Here is a 22,988-nt window from a genome sequence, read left to right on the forward strand (position 1 = left end):
GATGTGGGGCTTGATGCCAGGACTCTGGGATCATGACCTGAGCCGAAGGCAGACGCTTAACCAACTGAGCCACCCAGGCACCCCAGTGTGCCAGTTTAAACCACTTATTGTTATTAGTTAATATTGTATACTACATGCGTATTCAGATGGCTCATACTCTTTGGTCAAATCTTTCTCCATCTTGTGATGCAACTTAAGAGTTGTAATGTCAGGGCGTCTGGGTGACTCAGTCATTGGGTGTCTGCCTCCTGCTCCTGGGATCAAGCCCCAAATTGGGCTCCCTGCTCAGTGGGAGGCCTGCTTCTCCCTCTCCCACTCCCCCTTCTTGTGTTCCCTTTCTAGCTGTCTTTCTCTCTATCAGTCAAATAAAAATGTGAAAAAAAAAAAAAAAAAGAATTATAATGTCTGTAGTTTTCTTTTTCTCCCAACATACTATGTTGAAAAAATTGAAACATACTGCAAAATTCAATTTTATAATAAACATTTAAAAAAATGTTTTAAAGAATTATTTATTTATTCACTTATTTGACAGAGAAGTCACGAGTAGACAGAGAGGCAGGCAGAGAGACAGGGAAGCAGGCTCCCTGCCGAGCAGAGAGCCGGACCCGGGCCTCAATCCCAGGACCCTGAGACCATGACCCGAGCTTACGAAGGCAGAGGCTCAACCCACTGAGCCACCCAGGCGCCCTGTAATAAACATTTTTATACCAACCACTTAGATTCTACCATAATATCATACTATGTTTCTGTATTCCATATCTGTCCATTAATTCTTCATTTTCTCCATACAGTGTTAGTCTATCTTATTTTTGATGAATTTTAAAGAAAATTAGTAGCTTCATTTTTGAAGTAAAATCTCTTGTATTAGTTTTCACTACTATTGAGGGAATTTTTAAGTTAATATCTCTAACTCTTCAATCTCCATTTTCACATTTTCAATTATTGGACATTTTTATCCGAGGATTGGTGTTTTGACATAGTGGTAATCCCCTTTTGAAGTAAAATTTTCAAAGTCTATTTTTTTAAAGTAAAAGGTTCTGCTTTTGTTCTTTTATGTTGATCTTGATTTCCAGATAGTATTTTGTCTGCTTTGTCTTTGCAAAATATTTGTAGCTTCCCAACATAATTATTAGATTCCCAGTCTGATTTTGGCTTTATTTCCAAGTTCTTTCCTGCCATCTGCAATTATTTTCAAAACGTACATTCTAGTTTGCTATGCCTGTCTTCAGATTTTATATAAGAGGCAACCTTTTTAAAGAATGAATTCTTATTTGTTAGCATGTGTGTTCATTAGGACTTTTGTTTAAAAGTGTCAATTAATTTGAGCTAACTGAAAAAAGAAGAGAGCAAGGACACCGGGGTGTCCGGGTGGCTCAGCTGGTTAAGCATCTGCCTTCGGCTCAGGTCATGATCCCTGAGTCCTGGGATCAAGCCCCACATCACGCTCCCTGCTTGGCAGGGAGTCTGCTTCTCTCCTGCCTACTGTTCCTGGAGCTTGTGTGCTCTCTCTCTCTCTCTCTCTTTCTCTTTCACTCTCGTTCTATATCAAATAAATTAAAAAAAAAAAAAGAGTACCAGGGCACCTTCCTCAAGGGCAGGAATAGGGCTTTGCCTCAGGGTGGAATTAGAACTAAAACCCAGAAAGTCATCAGGTTTCTTGCTAGCATCATTTCTTGCTAGTATCTGCTACGTGTTTATCTTTCGGCTCTTCTGTCCAAATGGTAAAATATGGTAACCCCTCTCCTGGATATTCAGCCAGTTAGCAGCAAATAATTGAACTGTCTTGTTCCCAATAGCTGAGTCACATGTCTACGTTGTTCTAATTAGCAATTGCCTAGAAATGAGTGGTGGTGATCTTAGTTCAAAAATAGTTGCCCAGGCAGCTAAATGAACTGAACTTACTCTGGTTATCATATGTAGAAATATGTCACAGCCAGATCATCTGCTTGTCTTTTTTGATGACTCCTTCCCCAGAATCTTGCTCCTTGAGTCATCCTTTTGTTTTCCTCTTGAGCTTCAATCTTTTTTTTTCTTTTTTTCCTAGTTGATGATTTTTAAAAAATCAAATTATAATTAACATGCAGTTTCAAGTATACAGTATAAGGATCCAATTCTGTTATTACTCATTGTGCATCAAGATGAGTATACTCTTACTCCCCTTTATTTCATCCATCCCTCTGCCCACCTCCCCTCTACAACCACCAGTTCTTTGTATTTAAGAGTCTGTTTTTGGGTCTCTTTCTTCCTTTGTTTGTTTGTTTCTTAAATTCCATACATGAGCACAATCATGTGGTATTTGTCTTTCTCTCACTGATTTATTTCACTTAGCTTTATACCTTCGAGGTCCAACTATGTTGCTGCAAATGGTAAGATCTCATTCTTTTTTATGGCTGAGTAATATTCCATTGTAATAATATTACATATTCTTTATCCATTCATCCAAGGATGAACACTAGGTTTACTTCCATATCTTGACTATTGTAAATAATACTTAAGTAAACAAGGGTGCATATATTTTTTAGAATTAGTGTTTTTGTTTTCTTTCGGTTAGTACCCAGTAGTGGAATTACTGGATCATATCAAAATTCTATTTTTAATCTTTTGAGGAACTGCTCTATTGTTTTTCAGAGTGTGTGCTGTACCAATTTGCATTCCTACCAACAGTACACGAGTGTTCCTTTTCTTCTACATCCTCATCAACACTTATTATTCCTTGGGTTTTGATTTTAGTCATTCTGATAGGTGTAAGGTGGTGTCTCACTTTGGTTTTGATTTGCATTTTCCTGACAGTGATGATGAGCATCTTTTCTCATGTGTCTGTTGGCCATCTGTATGTCTGTTTTGGAAAAATGTCTAGTTAGGTCCACCGGCCATTTTTTAATCGGATTATTTTGGGAGGGCATTGGTGTTGAGTTGTGTATGTTCTTTGTATATTTTGGATATTAATTCCTTGTGGGCTATATCATTTGCAAATATCTTCCATTTGGTAGGTTGCCTTTTTTTTGTTTTGTTTTGATAGTTTCCTTTGCTGTGCAAAAGCTTTTTACTTTGGTATAGTCCTAAACTACACTTTGGTTTATTTAATTTTGCTTTTGTTTCCTTTCCCTCAAAGAGACATACCTAGAGGGATGGTTCATGCAGCCAATGTCAAAGAGATTACTGCCTGTGTTTTCTTCTAGGATTTTTATCGTTTTAGGTCAGACATTTAAATTTTTAATCTATTTTGCATTGATTTCTTGTGTGTGGTGTAATGAAGTGGTCCACATTCATTCTTTTGCATGTAGCTGTTCAGTGTTCTCTGCACCATTTGTTGAAGAGACTGTCTTTTCCCTATTGTGTATTCTTGCCTCCTTCATCATAGATTAATTAACCATATATGCATGGGTTTATTTTTGAGCTCTTTATTTTATTCTATTGATCTGTGTGTCTGTTTTTGTGCCAGTACCATAGTGTTTTGATTACATAGCTTTGTAGTATATCTTGCAATCTGTGATTGTTATACCTCCACTTTTGTTCTTCTTTCTCAGAATTGTTTGGGTATTTGGACTCTTGCGGTTCCATACAAATTTTACTATTATTTATTCTAGTTCCTTGAAAAATGTTGGTATTTTAATAGGGATTGCATTGAATCTGTGGATTGCTTTGGATAATACGGACATTTGAAAAATACTGGGTCTTCCAGTCCTTGAGCATAGAATATCTTTCCATTTGTTTGTGTCATCTTCAGTTTCTTCAAGAGTGTTTTATGGCTTTAGGAGGGTTAATTTTATTCCTTTTGGTGTAATTGTAACTGGAATTATTTGGTTAGGTTTATTCCTAGGTATTTTATTCCTTTTGGTGTAACTGTAAGTGGTATTATTTTCATAATTTCTCTTTTTGCTATTTCATTATTAGTGTACAGAAATGCAGCAGGGGTGCCTGGGTTGCTCACGTCATGATCCAGGGGTCCTGGGATCGCATCGGAGCTTGCTTCTCCCTCTCTCTGCCACTCCCCCTGCTTACGCATTCTCTCAAATAAATACAATCTTAAAAAAAGAAAGAAATGCAATAGATTTCTGTATATTAATTTTGTGTTCTGCAACTTGACTTAATTCATTTATTAGTTCTAATTGTTTTTTGGTGGAATCTTGAGGGCTTTCTATATGTAGTAAAATGTCATCCTCAAACAGTGGAACTTTTACTTCTTCCTTACTCGTGTAGATGCCTTTTATTTCTTTTGGTTGTCTCATTGGCTGGAACTTCCAGTACTGTGTTGAATAAAGGTGGCAAGAGTGGACATCCTTGTTTTGTTTCTGATCTTAAAGGAAAAGCTCTGTTTCTCACCATTGAGGATGATGTTAGTTGTGGGTTTTTCATATATGGCCTTTATAACATTGAAGTTTATTCCCTCCAAACTTTTTTATTGAGAGTTTTTATCATGACTGGGTTTTGTATTTTGTCAGTTATTTTTTCTGCATCTATTGAGATGTACATGTGATTTTTTTCCTTTCTCTTGTTCATCAGAGGTATTGGCCTCTTGTTTTCTTTTTTGGTAGTGTCTTTCTCTGGTTTTAGGGTAATGTTGGCCTTATAAAATGAATTTGGAAGTTATCCTTTTTCTTTTCTTTCTTTTTTTTTTTAAGATTTATTTATTTTAGAATGTGTGTGTGAATGGGGGAGGGGAGAATCTCAAGCAGACTCCCTGCTGACCATGAAGTCCAATGTGGGGCTTGATCTTACGACCCTGAGATCACAACCTGATTGAAGTCAAGAGTTGGATGCTTAACTAGCTGGGCCACCCAGGTCCCCCTTCTTTTTCTGGTTGGTTTGTTTGTTTGTTTGTTTTGAATAGTTTGAGAAGAAGAGGTGTTACCTCTTACTTAAAATTTTGGTAGAATATTTTGGTAGAATTCACCTGTCAAGCCATCTGGTTTTGGACTTTTGTTTGTTGGAAGTTTTTTGATTATGCCTTCAATTTCATTGCCAGTAATCACTCTGTTCAAATTTCTATTTCTTTCTAATTCAGTTTTGGAAGATTATATGTTCCTAGGAATTTATACATATCTTCTAGGTTATCCAATTTGTTGACATATCATTTTTTATAATATTCTCTTATACTCCTTTGTATTTTTATAGTGTTAGTTGTTAGTCTTCAGTTCTGATTTTATTTGAGTACTGACTTTCTCTCTTTTTTAATGAGTCTGGCTAAAGATTTATCAATTTTATTATCTTTTCAAAGAACTAGCTCCTAGTTTCATTGATCTATTCTATTTTTATAATCTTGATTGTATTTTTTTCTATTCTAATCTTAAGTACTTCCCTTTTCTGTTGGCTTTGGGCTTTGTTTGTTCTTTTTCTACCTCTTTAGGGTGTTAGGTTCACTTATTTATTTGAGATTTTTCTCGTTTCTTGAGATAGGCGTGTAATATTCTAATCTTCCCTCTTAGAACAGGTTTTGCTGTATCCCAAAGAGTTTGGACTATTGTGTTTTCATTTTCATTGTCTCTGTATTTTTTTATTTCCTCATTGATTTCTTAGTTGACCCATTCATTGTTTAGTAGCATGTGATTTAGCCTCCATGTATTTGTGTTCTTTCCTTATTTTTTCTTGTGATTGGTTTCTAGTTTCATACCGTTGTGGTTGGAAAAGATGGATGATATGATTTCAGTCTTAAAATTTATCAAGACTTGTTTTGTGGCCTAAGGTGATGTATTTTGGAGACTGTTTCATGTTCATTTGAAAAGAATGTAAATTCTGTTTTTGAATGGAGTGTTCTGAATATATCTGTTAGGTCCGTCTGGTCTAATGTGTCATTTAAAGCATTTTCTTTTTGACTGATCTCTCCATTGATATAAATGGGGTGTTAAAGTCCCCCATTATTATCTTCTTATTGTCAGTTTCTTCCTTTGTGTCTGTTAATTGTTGCTTTATGTATTTAGGTGCATCCATGTTGGGTACATAGATATTTATAATGTTATATCCCCTTGTTGGATTGTTTTATTGTTTTGTAGTGTTCTTTGTCTCTTGGTACAGTCTTTGTTTTAAAGTCTATATTGTCTGATATAAATATGGCTACCTCAGCTTTCATTTGTTCCCATATGATGGTAAATTTTTTCTGTCCCTTCATTTTCAATCTGCATGTGTGTTTAGTTCTGAAGTGAATCTCTTATAGGTAGCAAGATGGGTCTTGGTTATTTTTTTTATCCATTTAGTTACCCTATGTCCTTTTTTTTTTTAAATTTAAAAAAATTCCGGTATAATTTACCCTATGTCTTTCAACTGGAGCATTAAATCCATTTACATTTGAAGTAATTATTAATAGGTATGTACTTATTGCCATTTTGTTACTTGTTTTATGATTGTTTTTGCAGTTCTTCTCTGTTTCTTTCTTCTTTTACTCTTCCCTTGTGGTTTGATGGTTTTCTTTGGTGTTACGTTTGAATTCCTTTCTTGAGATGCCTGGGTGGCACAGTCAGTGTCCAACTCTTGATTTCAACTCAGGTCATGATCTCAGGATCATGGGATTGAGCCCCATGTTGGGCTCCAGACTGCTGAGCATGGAGTCTGCTAGGAATTCTCTTTATCCCTCCCTCTGCCCCTCCCTCATGCCCACATGTACACATTCTCTTTCTCTTTCTCTTTCTTTCTCTTTCTCTTTTTCTTTTTTAAAAAAAAAAAAAAAAAAAAAAAGAATTCCTTTCTTTATATTATAGGTTTTTGATTTTTGGTTACCATTTATGTTCACATATAACATTTTATGTTTATAGCAGTCTGTATCAGATTGGTGATTGTTTAAGTTGAAACCATTCTAAAAGCATTAAATTTTTACTACACCCACGTTTTGTGTATATGATGCCACACTTTACATCCTTTTATTTTGCGAATCCCTTGGCTGATTTGTGTAGATGTAATTGATTTTACCACTTCTTTGTATACTAGTTTTATAAGTGATAAATCTACTCTTATTACATATTTGCATTTTCCTATGAAATTTTTTCCTTTCACAGTTTTCTTACTCATTATGGACTTTTCTTTCTACTCAAAGAATTCCCTTTAACATTTCCTATAAGGCTGGTTTAATGGTGATATACTCCTTTAACTTTTGTTTGGGAAACGATATTTCTGTCTATTCTGAATGGTAATCTTGTTGAGTGGAGTATTCTTTGTTGAATGTTTTTCCTTCAGTACTTTGAATGCATCATGCACCTCCCTTTTAGTCTACTAAGTTTCTGCTGAAAAATCAGCTCATGGCCTTATAGGATTTCCCTTATATGTAACTGTTTCCTTTTCTCTTGCTGCTTTTAAGATTTCCTCTTTATCATTACTTTTTGCCATTTTAATTATGTGTCTTGGTGTGGACCTGCTTTGGTTTATCTTGTTAGCAACCTTCTGTGCTTCCTGGATCTGGATGTCCATTTTCTTCCTCAGATTAGGCAAGTTTTCAACTACTGTTTTTTCAGATAAGGTTTCTGTCCCCTTCTCTCTCTCCTCTCCTGAGATCCCTATAATGCAAATGTTATTGCACTTGATGATGTGGCAGAGTTCTCTTAACCTAATCTCCATTTTTGTTATTATTATTATTATTGTTTATTCTTTCCATTTTGCTCTGCTCCTTAGTGGCTTTCCAATACCCTGTCTGTTCTTCTGCCTCCTCCTATTTGCTGTCAATTCCCTTTGTATATATTTTTTTAAAGATTTTATTTATTTATTTGACAGACAGAGATCACAAGTAGGCAGAGAGAGAGGGAAGCAGGCTCCCTGCTGAGCAGAGAGCCCGATGTGGGGCTTGATCCCAGGACCCTGGGATCATGACCTGATCTGAAGGCAGAGACTTTAACCCACTGAGCCACCCAGGCGCCTCCTTTTGTGTATTTTTAATTTCAGTTCTTTTGTACTTATGACTGTATGTATATAATTCTCTTTGTTAACATATAGTTATATATGTATCATTTCTTTGTTGAAGGTCTCACTGAATTTTTTCTTAAGTCTAGTATCTTTATGACTGACAGTACTTTGAGTTCTTTATCAGGCATATAATTTATTTCCATTTCTTTCTTTCTTTCTTTTTTTTAACGTGGGTGTCGAGCCTATTGTGGGGCTTGGGCTCACAACCCTGACATCAAGACCTATGCTGAGATCGAGAGTCGAGTACTTAACTGACTGAGCAACCCAGGCACCCAACTTATCTCCATTTGCTTTATTTAGCTCTTTTGTTGTGGCTTTGTCCTGTTTTTCATTTGGGACGCAGTCTTCTGTCTCTTTGCCTTTTGTGGATGCACTGGGTAGAGTTTGGTCCTTGTGTTGTTAAGGGGCCAATGTGGGGCCACTGCTTATTGTTGGATAGTGTCAGCAATCAGAGCAGGTGACCTTCCTCAGCTTGTCTGTTGGTCTGTATTCACACTGACCTGCAGGGTGCTTTTCTCACACTGTCCCCTGAAAGGCTTTCATTTGTGGGCAGGGTGGGCCATCAGACCAGATGCCTTCTCCCAGTCCAGGACTAATCAGAAGGGCATATTCTCTGCACTGCTAGTTATGAGGTTTGTTGCTGGGACTGCAGGCACACCAGTGTGTGGTTATATTCCCCGCTCCCCAGGACAGGAGTCACTTTGAAGTCGCTCTGGTCCTTGTTGGGGTAGCTTCCAGGGAGAGTTGGGGCAAGAGCAGCTTTGAAGGGACACCTGCTGAGTGGGTCAGGTTGGGAGGGGTGGATCCAAAGCAGAACATTTGCAGGGTGCCTGGTACTAACAAGATAGGTAGAGAGTGTCCTTGCTGGTTCCTGTAAGTGACCGAGTATCCAGGCTTGGGTAGGGTGAGAGAAATGGTGCCCACCAGCATTTTTGTTCTTGGAGAAGTCTCCTAAGGATCCCTGTCCCTCCAGTGCCCTTCTGAGATTAGTGAATAAACCTTCATCATATCCAGGTGCTTTTCAAACTGCTGCTTCTATGCTGTATCTTGCTAGGTTATTTGTTATGCTGGCCCTTTAAGGGTGGAGACTGTTTTTTAATCTCCCTCTGGGTGTCTCCCAGAGCTAGGCTGGATGATTTTTTTTTTTTTTTTTAAGTACCTAGAGTTAAGCCCTGCTTATTGCAAAAAACACCCTGAATTAAGCCCCACTGGTTTTCAAAGCCAAATGTTATGAGAATTTGTCTTCCAGGGGCCTCCAAGTTTGGAGTGTTTAGGGTAGGGTCTGATTCTTCCACTTCTCTCTGCTTTTGGTATCCCTCTTGTTTGTGGTTAGTCTCCTGAGAGAGGGTTGGTGGGAATGGGATGGAGGGGTGAGCAAGAGAGGTGTGGGTGGGGACCAGAGTTTGGTTCCCAATTATGTCTCTGCATCTCCTACCTTTTGATGTGGAAAGTCTGTTCTGACAGTCTTTGGGTGGTTTTCAGAGTTAGCTGCACTTGTGTAGCTCTATCTTAGTGTGTCTTGGGACAAGGTGAGCTCAGGATCCTCCTACTTAGCCATTTTCCCAGAACCCCATCAGTCTTTTTTTCTTTGTTGCTTTTTCCTGCTTCTTAAAATCACACCCAGATAATTTATTGAGATTGTTTTCAGCCTATGTCACTCTTTTGAAGCAGCCCTTTTAAAAGCCATCAATAATCCAATTATAAAATCCTTAGTCATTTTATTGAGCAGTTTCCAATACCTGGTACCTAATATCTCTTTCCTTAGCTCCCATGTTATTACACTATCTTGGTTTTCTTCCTTCTCTTCTGGCCATGATTTTGCTGACTTTTCTTCCTTCTGCTTCCTAAATTTACAAATCCTTGAGATTATTTTTTTAGTCCTTTTTTTTTCTTTCTTTCTTTCTTTTTTTTTTTTTCCCCTAAGATTTTATTTATTTATTTGACAGAGGGGGAGAGAGAGAGAGAGAGAGAGAGAGAGAGAGAGAACAAGTAGCCAGAGCGGCAGGCAGAGGGAGAGGGAGAAGCAGACTCTCCACTGTGCAGGGAACCCGATGCAGGGCTTTATCCCAGGACCCTGGGATCATGACCTGAGCCAAAAGCAGCCGCTTAACCGAGTGAGCCAGTCCTTTTTTTTTTTTTCCTTAACATTTTCTTTCTTAATAACCTCATCGACTCAGACTGTATTAGCTTTACCACTATTTGGGGGGGAACTTCTAATATTTCTGTCAACTTCCGTTTTCATAATTTTTTAAAAAAGATTTATTTATTTATTTGACAGACAGAGATCACAAGTAGGCAGAGAGGAGGAAGCAGGCTCCCCGCTGAGCAGAGAGCTCCATCCCAGGACCCTGAGACCATGACCCGAGCTGAAAGCAGAGGCTTTAACCCACTGAGCCACCCAGGCGCCCCCCATTTTCACATTTTTAATGTACATTTCTGTCTGACTGTTTTGCTGAATTCTTCAACCTAGTATGCATGTATAAGGTCGTTATTTTAGCCTAGTACTAGTATTCAATCCTAATACTCCACTATTTCTGTTTACTTCTACTGTTACTTAGATACCTTTCAAGGCCAGTGTCTCAGTTATAAGGCCTTGCTGAGCTCCATTCCCTCTCCTTATCTAGGCTGTTAACACACCAGATAGAGTCTATTAGTTGTAATTATCAAGACATTTTTGTTTTTCTCCCATTGACCCCAACCTAGATGAAATCTTAATTGTCTCACATCTACTCTGGTCTTCCTTTATTTTTTCCCCTTCAGATGATTCTCCATTCCATTCCCAGACCAATCTTTGTTCAGAGGAAGTGTGAGTACTTGCTACCTGCTAGTGCTGTGCTACATTCTAATGTTGCAAAATTTATTAACAGCCCAGTAGACATATAAACAGATATGTAGAAGTTATGACATAGTAAATGCTATAATCAGTGTAATACAGAGGGAGCCATAAATTCTTCCTGAGGAAGATAGGAAACGCTTTAGAGGAAAAGTAACTTTTGGACTGGTTCTTGATGGATAAATAGTTTTCTAGAGGGAGAAGGGTATTTCAGATAGGGAAGTGTGTATATATGTTTATATACATATATGTATGCATATATATATATGCATAAAAAATCAATGGTGTATATAAGGAAATGTGTTAACTTTCAGTGTGGCTGGAAGAATTGTTGTTAAGGGAGGTAAAAATGTAGTTCAGAGCCAGATTGCAAAAGACATTGTATGCTATATTAAAGAATTGGAGTTTCATTCACACTGGAGTATAGCAAAATTTTAAAGCAGATGCTGTTAGATTTTTACTTTTGGTGGCTGTGTGAAACATAGAATATACTGTTTTGATCCTATTGCTCCCTGTTGATTATTGAAGTAATAAAGCTTAATCCCTTAATTTGGTATTCAAAGTTCTTTTGTTGTTCTCCATGACTTTCTTGCATATGCTATATGCTTTACCTAATTTGCACTACTTACTAGCATGGGAAAAGTCCTTGTGCTTTTATGCTTTTGCTTGATTATTGAATTTTCCAAAGCAACTGGAAGTGAAGCCTTTTCCTCTCAGCTAGAGATGAATACTATATTCTCTGAGCTTTTGTAATACTTTGTATTCCACCTGTGGCAATCAATGAATACACTGAAATCATAGCTTGGTAACTAAGAAGTGTTGGAGCCACAAGACCAAGATTTAAATACTTGTTGTGTCATGTACTGTTTGTGTGACTCTGGACAAGCTATTGACTCTATCTAAATCTTTCTTATGTTTTATTTTCTAAAGAGTTTATTTATTTACTTGAGAGAGAGAGAGAGAGAGAGAGCGCACACGCACAATGGGGGAGGAAGGGCAGAGGGAGAGGGAGAAGCAGGCTTTCCACTGAGCAGGGAGCCTGTTGTGGGGCTCCATCCCAGGACCTAGGGATCTTGACCTGAATTGAAGGCAGACACTTAACTGACTGAACCACCCAGGTGCCCCCTATGTTTTAAATAGGAATAATAAAACTTACATCATTAATCATGCATACTTTAATGTGAAAAAGAAATGAGGTAATGATTATAAAACCTTCAGCTTTACAGTATTACACACTGTTATTACTATTGCAGTATACTGTATAGAAAGAGTATGAAGAACCTGGTGCTGGAATAATGTCTGAAGGTGAAAGCATAGGCAGTGGCAGCCATGGCATTTTAATATTGAGAACAAAGTTCTAATAAATACCACCTAATGCTTTAGGAAGAAAAGGAAGAACCCAAGGAGTAAAAAGAATTAGCAATTTCTTGTCCTTCTTGGTGGGCTGATTGTCAGTATGATGCACACAATGGTCACCATTGTGCTGCTTGTCATTTGCAACTCTTTCCTGTGGCTCTTAGGAGTTGCTGCCTCTGGTGTGTGGCCTTGGTAAATACATAAATTGGAATTTGAATAAACATATTGTGCTAAAGGCAAGTTATTTGATAAGCCATTATCTTAATTTTTATACTTTATAACTCCTTTAATATGTGTAAACTAGGAAAATTTCCATAACAGGTTAACTGCTGAAATTCAGGTCAGAAAGTATAGCCATCATTCCTCCTTACAGGATAATCCTTTCTAAAATTTGGCTGTAGATCTGTCTACCTCCTCTGTCACATAACCAAATCTCCCATTTCCGGTTACTGCCTTTCCTCTTTCTTCCGCATGGTGAGTGCCTTCACTTTGCCCTCTTGCTGCCCTTTTGTTTTGTTGCAGAATTCTCCTCAGGTCCATCCTCTCCTATAGTGCAGTGAATTTAAAGTTGTCCCCTTTTGTCCTACCAGTTCCAGTCCCTTCTGATTTTGATAGAGGTTGGGTAAGAGTAAGTTGATAAACCATTTACATTAAGGCTTTGTATTCCTTTGTGGCTATTCAACAGGTGAGGCTTCTGCTCTCAACTTTTCCTTGTGCCTTAAGGCATTGCTCACACAATTATGGTCTTTGGATGGCTAGTATGAGAATTTTGGGGTAGTGTTGTTTAAAATGTTTATATTCTGAGGGCGCCTGGGTGGCTCAATGAGTTAAGCCTCTGCCTTCCGCTTAGGTCATGATCTCAGGGTCCTGGGCTTGAGCCCTGCATCGGGCTCTCTGCTCTGCAGGGAGCCTGCTTCCCCCTCCTCTCTCTACCTGCCTCTCTGCCTACTTATGATCTCTCTCTGTGTGTCAAATAAATAAATGAAATCTTTATTTAAAAAAATGATTATATTCTGAGACCCCACTTTCAGAGATTGTAATTATTGGCTAGATCTAGAGTGATATCCAGAACTCTTTCAAAATGAATGCCTAAAGTGACATTTATACTCCCAAGATGTTTGGGAACCTCTATTGAGATTGTGATTGGGCCATGATTTTAATATTTCTTTTTCTCTCCCTCCAAACTTTGTGGGGTTCATTTTTTTTCCTGTGGGTTTGCCAGAAGCAAAGGTAATAATTTCAGCTACCTATCATTTAAAGTAGAAGAGGCTGCTGCTTACTGTTATACTAAACAGAAAAATCCCACTTGTTAAAAGCAAGAATACTATGTATATTAAACAGGTATGGATTTTAGTCTTGGCTTTTTTAGGGTCTTGTCAAGGTTATTGGATTGTACTCTGGAAGACAGCTGAGAAAGAGAACTCTGAAGCTTGGTTTCTATTGTAAAATGGCATACAGACTTTTGGAGACAATCATATTTTCTTTGTTGTTTGTAGAAATGTACGACTGTACTAGAAATGTTTTTGGTCACTTACACATTGGTCAGTATAATAAGCTTGTGATATAATTCTTACTTCAATTACTAGCAAGCAGGGAGGGAGCATTAAAAGTGAATTGGCATTTTCCCAGCTGGTGGTAGACAAAGTCTGGAATTCGCTGCCTAAATTGCCATATTGATTAGATTATAGTGGACAGTTGGGGGAATAAAACATGAAATTTAAAGTACAGATTAGAGGGGTGCCTGGGTGGCTCCGTGGGTTAAGCCTTTGCCTTTGACTCAGGTCATGATCTCAGGGTCCTAGGATAGAGCCCTGCATCAGGCTTTCTGCTCAGCAGGGAGCCTGCTTCCCCTTCTCTCTTTACCTGACTCTGCCTACTTGTGATCTCTCTCTGTCAAAAAAATAAATAAAATCTTAAAAAGTATGGATTAGAGAGCTCAGATGGTCAAGGGAAGGGTATAATATCCTTGCTTTGTCTTTTGCCAAGACAGCTCCCTGATACTGATTAGAACTGTTTCCTCACTACATAGACCTAGACATGAAGGTAAGGGACAAGATAGTTATGTCTTTCCAGGCGTTTGGAATGGCAGATACCAGGCTTCTGTGAGTACATATTTATATAACATGCCTGCCCTAGCACCAAATATTTGGAATATATACTACTACAGGTATAAATGACTAATGGTCTGTATTTCTATTTTCAAAGAGATTTTTCAAACAATAATGAATTTCCAGTTGGTAGAATTTGGTGTGTGTAAGAAAAGTTTGGGGGGTAAAAGAAGACATCCCAGGAGCCTGCAGTGAATAACCAGATTATTCTGCCAAGGGGTAAAGCTGGCCTTGCCTTATTTGCCCCAGCCTTCCCTTCTTTTGTTGCTTCTTTGTGTCTCTGTTTATAAGATTTTTTTTCTCCTATAGCTGTATATTCCTTTATCTTTCATTCATTGATTCATAGCAAGTATAATAGGATTTCAACCTTGGGGACACAATTACTGACTCTTGAATTCAAGTTTTAAAAAGTTTCTTCAGTGAAGTACCAGTTTCTTGTAAACTAAAAGTTGACTCTAGGATATCAAATATGTATTTGACTTGCTGAATATTTGAAACTGATTCATTATGAATGGAATTCTGTTATTTAAAAAAAATTTATGGGAATTGCTAAGAAATCCAATAGTGGCTTTTATAACAAATCATCATGGAATATCTATGTCCATGTGAAAGAAATAATTGTTTTTTTTTAGAACAGAGAGAACCTGCATTGAGATTCAAGGGCTGAGCAGCATATTTGCTTGAGATGCAGAGTTGTGGTAATCATACTTTTTAGTCCATTGCATGTGTGTAATGACACAATATTACTTAGTCAAATTAAAAATATATACACAAAGTAACATATTTTACTTTAAACACATGCACATATATTCAAGAACATTCTGAATGTCCATGGAAGGGGGCAGATAGGATTAGGAATCAGAGATGGAGGAAAATAAAAATTAAAAATACGGCCTCACATTTGTTATAGACAAATGCCATGGATTTAAAAACATAGTATTATGCTATAGATCGTATTGTTTTCTCCTTATGTGTTTGCCAGTGTTTGAAAAATCTTTTTATGTTTCTGTATATATATCTGGCTTCCTCACTGCTTTTGGTTGCTCCATATTATTTCACCAAATTTACTTAACACTTACCCATTCCTCTAGTGATGCTTCTAGTTACTAAAAAATAATGCTCCATGGGAATATATCAAAGCTGGTCCCTTATGGAACTATATGTGAATTCCTCCTGAATATATACCAAGAATTTGTACAGCTGGGTCATAGAAATGGCATTACCTATGAAAACTTAGCGCATGATTGCTCTGTGGAATAGTCTACCAGTAATGCATTTGGGTTCTTCTTCTCCATGTTCTTGCTAACAATTTTCTCTGTCATAAATCTTATATTTAATCTATTTTATACTATCACACTGGAAGAAATTAGAAAGCTGATTAATGATTTACTACATGGAAGGGCCAAATTTATTATGGCAGGTAGGGACTTAAAACTTATAATGGGGATTTTGAGGGAAGATTGAAATTCATGTTAAAGTTTGAAGTGTTGCATGATCCTGTGCAGGTTTTGCAAAGGGAAGGTGCACTGTTTAGAGGGCAGGGATATTATCTTGTCGAACTTCCCATCAACCTGATCTTGCCAGGGTCTCAGAGTCCATCATATTTAGGTAGTCTGACTTGTGTAAACTATTCTCATTACTGGCCAAAATTAATTAGAATGCCAGTAGACTAATTCATGGTGAAAAAACACAATTATCAAACCTCCTGGCCATTTCAGTTGGCCACTTTTCCTTGGTAGAAAATAAAGTGTAATTAGAAGAGGTCACTTGATGAGTTTTATATCTGGGCAAGAAGTAGTATTCTGTGATTCAGATGTTTGATGGTATCAAGCCATCAGAGGCTGATGACATCTATTTATTCCAAATAAAATGTTTTAACTGTCTTGGAATCATGGTATTTGTAGCAGTGTTAAGTGATGATGATTTATCCATGTCTTTTATTTATTTTTTGTTTGTTTATTTTGTGGAGCCCAGGGTAGTGCCTGGGCTTGAACTCACCCTGAGATTAAGACCTGAGCTGAGATCAAGAGTTGGAAGCTTAACCGACTGAACCACCCAGTTGCCTCAATATCTTTTTTTTTTTTTAATTTTTTCTATTCTTTTTTGTAAAGGGACTTTCTTTTATAGTATACACACATTACTGTACTTTTAACTAAGCTGCTTAGGTTAGCAAAAGGAGATTAGTTGGCACTGTTAGATTGAGGAAGTAAGCATTGTAAATAGTTTTATATAGTTTTGCTGCTAGAGTTTTTAGAAATAATTTTGCAGGGATGCCTGGGTGGCTGAGTTGGTTAAGCATCTATCTTTGACTCAGGTCATGGTCCCATAGCCTTGTGATCAAGTCCTTTGTCAGCCTTCTTGCTCAGCAGAGTGCCTGCTTCTCCCTCTGCCTGCCGCTCCCCCTGCTTGTGCTTACTCGAGCGCACTCTTTCTCTCTCTCTCTCTCTCTGACAAAATAAGTAAATAAAATCTTAAAAAAAAATTTTTTTTGTAGGACCTGTAGACTAGATATGATATTTATTTTTAAAGTATATACATTTTAAATTAAGTTTAGAATAGTTTTCTCCCCTCATTAGCCCCTTATATTTCTAATGGTAACTCAGCTTCAGTTTTTTTTTTTTTTTTCAAATAAAAGAAGTTAGTGGGATTATTATTTCAGTTGTAGGAATTTGCTGTAGCTGGTCTTTGCAGAGATATATTTGTTTTATTGATCAAATCTTGATATGTTTCTCAAAACTTCTTTACTTCACTTTCATAATTTCCTTTAGGTTTTCTGGGTCTTGAGGTATAAGAATTTTTTACTTTTATACATATTGTACTACATATGGGATTAATATGAGTTTATCTGATACTGAGCATGGTTTGTTAAAATCCAGCATTAAACTTGGTTTTGACTCACATCGTGATCTCAGGGTTGTGAGACCCAGCCCTGCAGGAGATTCCATGCTGGGTGGGGAGTCTGCAGGAAATTCTCTCAGTCCCTTGTCCTCTGCCCCTCCTTCCACTTGCATGTACACTTGAACTCTCTCTCTCTCAAATAAATAAATCTTAAAAAAAAAAAAAAGAAATCCAGGATTGAGGCTTAAGTTTTGTACTTTGGTTTTTATTTTCTAAAATCTCTGAGAACACAATATCTTTTTCTTATTGTTTAAACTGGAAAAGATAGATAAAAATGTGGTTTTCATCTGAACTAAGTAGTGAAGAATCTTTTATTAGAATTTTGGTTATTGGAATTATTTTGGAAAAAAATTGTTTTTAGTTATCACTTAGCTTAATTTTTTATTGCAAAGTCAAAATAAAATTAGGTTAAAGCCTATTTTCCTTTTCTATATTTTCTCATGAAAAAATGATTAGACATAGTAATGGTAGAAGCCATGCCTTTGATTCAGGATGCTTGCAATTTATTAGAGGAGTAGTCTGACTATGTATATGCAGAGATTTAAAAGTGAGTATCTCCCATTTTTAAGAAAGGATCTCTGGGTTTCATAATAATAATGATGTTAAATCTAAATATTTCAGTAAAGATTGTGCAGACAGCGCATGGGGAAAATGCAGAGTACTGAATATGTACATCATGGAAGAATACTGCCACCTTGTGTATACATGATGCTATGTTAAATCTCTTCTTTTGTTAACGCCAGCTAATAATACAAAGTGCTTCTTCACCATTTGGTACTTTGGTTAGTTAAGTAAATGTGTAAAACTTTTTTTTTTTTTTTCATTTTTCATGTAGTAAAATCAACCCAACTTTTCTTTTTTCTTGGCAGGAGGAGGGACCTTATATTTTTAAGACATTAAATTTGGTGTAGTTAGCTCTGAGAATTGGAAAAGTCTGAGAGATCAGTTTGGTTAATTGATCTCTGGGATTAGTAGAAAATTGAATCATTTTATTTGAGTCTTATGGAATGTTGATGATTCTTTGATCATTCTTCATTTTAGTGCTTGCCGTGCTTTGGGATCATTATTCTGAATGCTGGAATTCGTTATACTACAGATAAAGGAAGTAAGGGCATTTGACTTACTGACACAACCATAGTCCTTGATTTTTAAATGTCCAGTGCAGAAGAATGACTATAATAATAACTTGGAATAGTGCTTTGAGAAATATTGATGTGATGAAAGAAGAGTTCCTTTAAATCATTTTGGTTGCTTGAGGGCACGACTTAGTGGGTTTTGGATATCACAAGACTGGGGGCTCACTTTCTGATGCTCACAACTAGCTTAGCTGTGTGTGTAATCATGAGTGCTTCTCTGGGCATAAGTTTCTTCATCTGAAAACCGAGCAGTTGAACTGGGTGATTTCTGAAGATACTTTTAGCTTTAGAATTCTATGGCTGTTAAGTTTTACTATTAACTTTTAAAATGTTAATGCTGTAATGCTCTTCAGGTTACTTCAGGTTACTCATTATTTTCTTCTGTATAAAAAATTGTTTTGAAAGTTTAATGTATAATCAATCACATAGCTGTGTTTAACTGTCATGAAATATATTAGTAATTTGAGGGGATACTTGTATACAAAAGTTTAATATCAGAAACCTAGGAAATTTGCCTACTTTTTAATATAATATGTGGGGTACTTGAAGATATCAGATTGATTTTAGGGTAACCTAGATTTTAAATATATACTATTTTCAACAACATAATACTGTTGGGGTTGCACAAATGGATTACAAATGCCTACATTTCATCTTCTGGGAAGGCTCCAAAAGTTGGTATGAATATGGTAATGATATATAAATGGTAATGGTATAAGTATCATAGGCAGAATTTTCTAGTTGAGATGAAAAGAGAGAAAAAAATACCTTTAGCTTATAGCTGAAAACTTGGGAATTCTTTAGGCTATTACCCAACTGAAAATTTAAGACTAGTGATTCTGCAGAATGTAAATCTCTTTATTTTTGTGTGCACAGCAGCAGATATTTCCTGCTTCCCTTGATTCATTTTTCTTGTGCAGTGCTAAGAGTGAACACATGTAATCAGGTTTTCACTTTTTACTTTGAGGCCATATGGGAATAATTTTTTAAAATTCTAAACATAATTTTAAGGAAAATGATTTTCATTGTTAAGCTATGTAAACATGCCAAATTCAACATCTGTACTGAAATAATTTCCCAGTGCCAAGTGATTATAATACCAAAACAAAATGACTATGTTGGTATTTTTGAATTTATTTTGTGTTACACCAAACTCTTATAGAGTACAGACTAAATGACAAATGTTTAAATTCACTAATAAAATGCATTTCATAAATAAACAACTTATGCCATATTATAAAACATTAAGTAAAAATGTTAATTAAAATATACATGTCATCCTCCTGTAAGTTACTCTGGAAATACAAAGTATTAAGTAAATTATACTTCATGAAAGTAAAAAGACTATAATTATGAAAAATGGGAAACAGATAATAACTTCAGTTGGTTTTTAGAAAATGTAATCTTAAGAAAATGGGAAGTCAGTGGTGACATTAGCCACGAGGTTTTTCCAAAAGCTCTCTTCTAGAACCTTACTCTACGATGAGGTAGGAATGTGAAATCAGAAGAAAACATTGGGTGATAGTTCATTAACAAGCTCATCTACAAATCCAATATCTGGATTGATACTTTTGAGATATTTTGAATACTTTGTTTTTGTTTAGGGACTGGTGTTTTTATTGATAGCAAACTGTAGTTTTTTTTTTTTTTAATTTTTAAAGATTTTATTTATTTATTTGACACACAGAGAAAGATCACAAGTAGGCAGAGAGGCAGGCAGAGAGAGAGGGGGAAGCAGGCTCCCCGCTGAGCAGAGAGTTTAATGAGGAACTTGATCCCAGGACCCTGAGATCATGACCTGAGCCGAAGGCAGAGGCTTAACCCACTCAGCCCCCCAGGTCCCCCAAACTGTAGTTTTAAAGAGAGCATGCCTAGTTTTCTTTTTCTTAATTTTATGTATAGGTAGAGACTAGTTAATGACGGTACTTGGTTCAGTTGTGCTATGTTAATATTCTCCTTGGGTGTTTGAAAAGTCTTTGATTTGGATGAAGAATTAGGATTATAATAAAACATTTGCTTGTCAGTTGACATATTTTTCTTCCTTGGGAATTATGGAGAATTAGAATGCTTTCTAATGAGTACATCTTTGTTTATTTTGACATTTTTAAAGATTGAGATGTAATTGACATGTAACTAATTTCAGGTGTACAACATAATGATTCAAAATTTGTATATATTGTGAAAAGATCACCACAGTAAGTCTAGTTAACATCCGTCACCACACATATTTACAGATTTTTTCTTGTGATATATTTTGAAATTTTAATGCAGCAAATAACTTTCTGTATAGAGAAGAGTTTTCTTTAAGTATTTTCATCATAGACTGCATAATTGAATTTGCAATAAGATTTATTGCCCAGATATACTAGGATACCATGCTAAAACATGTAATAAATGCTGATAGAATACTTCAGTGTGTTTGCTTATTGTGTTCTGCACAGGCTTATACCTATCTTTTCTTATGTAATGTTAGAAATTTAATGAGTCTAGGGGCACCTGGGTGGCTCAGTTGGTTAAATGACTGCTTTCGGCTCAGGTCATGATCCTCAATTTTGGGACTGAGTCCTGCATTGGCTCCGTGGTCAGCAGGGAGTCTTTTTCTCCCTCTGACTCTCCCCCTTCCCGTGCTTTCTCTCTTTCTCTCATTCTCTCTCTCTCAAATAAATAAATAAAATCTCCTAAAAAAATTTAATGAGTCTTTTTTTTTTTTTAATTTTATTTATTTCTCAGAGAGAGAGCACAAGCAGGGCCTGCTGAGCAAGCAGCCTGATACGGGACTCAGTCCCAGGACCCTGTGGTGATGACCTGAGCTAAAGGCAGATGCTTAAACTACTGAGCCACCCAGGCACCCCATTGAGTCCTTGATTTTGATGAAAATGATTTTTTTTTTAATTTATTTGACAGAGAGACATAGCGAGAGAGGGAATGCAAGCAGGGGTAGTGGGAGAATGCGAAGCAGGCTTCCCGCAGAGCAGGGAGCCCGATGTAGGGCTTGATCCCAGAACCCTGGGATCATAACCTGAGCTGAAGGCAGACGCTTAAGGACTGAGCTACCCATGTGCTCTGAAAATGATATTTAAGACAATGAAATACTAGCATTTTGGTAATTCAAAGTACCATATCGTTTTGGAATAATAAAAACTGGTGTAGTCATTAACTGTTATGCTAATATGTAGGTCAAGATAGAAATTGGTAGTGACATGGAAGTTGGAGGATTCAGAATGTTTGTAAACCCAGCTCTCAGATCTTTAAATCTATTTTATTAAGTCTCTGCTAAGAGTGTCATTACTAGTGAACTGACTCTCTGAATTGGTCTTCTTCATCATAGCAGATAAATAATTGTGATTTTTCTAATATAGGCAAAAATTTGCTTCTTATTCAAGTTTTATTTTAATTGCAAAATTTTTTAGGCCATCCTATAATGTAAACTAATAAGGTATACAAATTGATGCATACTCTGTATTTTTCTCTTATTCCTTTTTTTTTTCTTTTCCTTTGAATGCATTAAATTTAGTTGTTGCCCTTTGGGAAACAGATGCTGCTCATCAGAGTGATTCTGTATTTAAAAATATTAACATATAGACATTTTGATATACTATTTAAATCAATGTAGTATTAGTGGAATAAGGTCTTTTAAATGATTGTGAAAGTTAATATCAATGATATTTTGTTCAGTTATGAGATGTTTAGCATAGGTCTAACATTTTTTTTTTATTATTACTAGGCAAGAAGTTATGAAATGGAATGGATGGGGATATAATGATTCCAAGTTCTTCTTCAATAAGAAAGGCCAAGTTGAGTTAACTGGGAAAAGGTAACTGGTTGCTTTATTCTTTTGTTCTTTTTTTCCCCCTCTTTCTTTCTATAAAAAACTTTAAACATAAATAGCAAACATAATTATGTTAAATAGACATAAATAAAAATAGAGAGGGTAATATAATGACTCCTCCCTCCATTTAAAGTTATCAACATTTTGACATAATTGCTCCTTCTTTTGTCTGTGGAATTTTAAATTCTGGCATTGTCATGTCACTTAAATATTTACATATGTCTCCTTTAAAAATATAAGGACCTAATATCAGCTAATCATAATAATGTCATATCATACTCCTCAAAATAAGAAAAATTTTATATCTGATTATCCAGTCTACATTTCTCCTGATATCTAAAATATGCCATTTTATAGGTAGTTTGAATCAGGATCCAAAAACGCCTATCGTCGTCCTCCTACCTGATCTCATGCCATTGACTTGTTCGAAGTAACTCCATTTTTAGGACTGGGAATTTATTTTTGGGTGTGGGTTATTATGGAAGGTAAACAATTTTAGGTCTTGTGAATATAAATAGTATTTTAATTTTTAATTTTTTAAAAGATTTCATTCATTTATTTGACAGAGAGATAGAGCCAGAGAGCACAAGCCGGAGGTGTGGGGGGCTTGGGGGGTGGCAGAGGGAGAGGGAGAAGCAGGCTCTCCACTGAGCAGGGAGCCTTCCCGGGCTCCTGGGATCATGACCTGAGTCTAAGACAGACCCTTAACTGGTTGAGCCATCCAGGTGCCCCATAAATAGTATTTTTTTTTTTTAAAGATTATTTATTTATTTATTTGACAGAGAGAGAGATCACAAGTAGGCAGAGAGGCAGGCAGAGAGAGAGAGAGAGAGGAGGAAGCAGGCTCCCTGTTGAGCAGAGAGCCCGATGCGGGACTCAATCCCAGGACCCTGAGATCATGACCTGAGCCAAAGGCAGCGGCTTAACCCAGTGAGCCACCCAGG

General features: G+C 36.5%; 1 protein-coding gene across 1 annotated transcript in view; it reads left to right on the top strand.

Annotated features, from left to right (window-relative positions):
• AGPS (alkylglycerone phosphate synthase) overlaps positions 1 to 22,988 on the top strand; it is a 153,600-nt gene that overhangs the window by 11,253 nt on the left and 119,359 nt on the right. The window contains exon 2 of the mRNA XM_059394228.1: positions 21,940 to 22,029. Coding sequence (XP_059250211.1) covers positions 21,940 to 22,029 — 90 coding nt within the window. The remainder of the gene's footprint in view (positions 1 to 21,939; positions 22,030 to 22,988) is intronic.

The sequence above is a fragment of the Mustela nigripes genome, chromosome 3 (genome assembly GCF_022355385.1).
Source record: "Mustela nigripes isolate SB6536 chromosome 3, MUSNIG.SB6536, whole genome shotgun sequence".
Lineage (NCBI taxonomy): Eukaryota > Metazoa > Chordata > Mammalia > Carnivora > Mustelidae > Mustela > Mustela nigripes.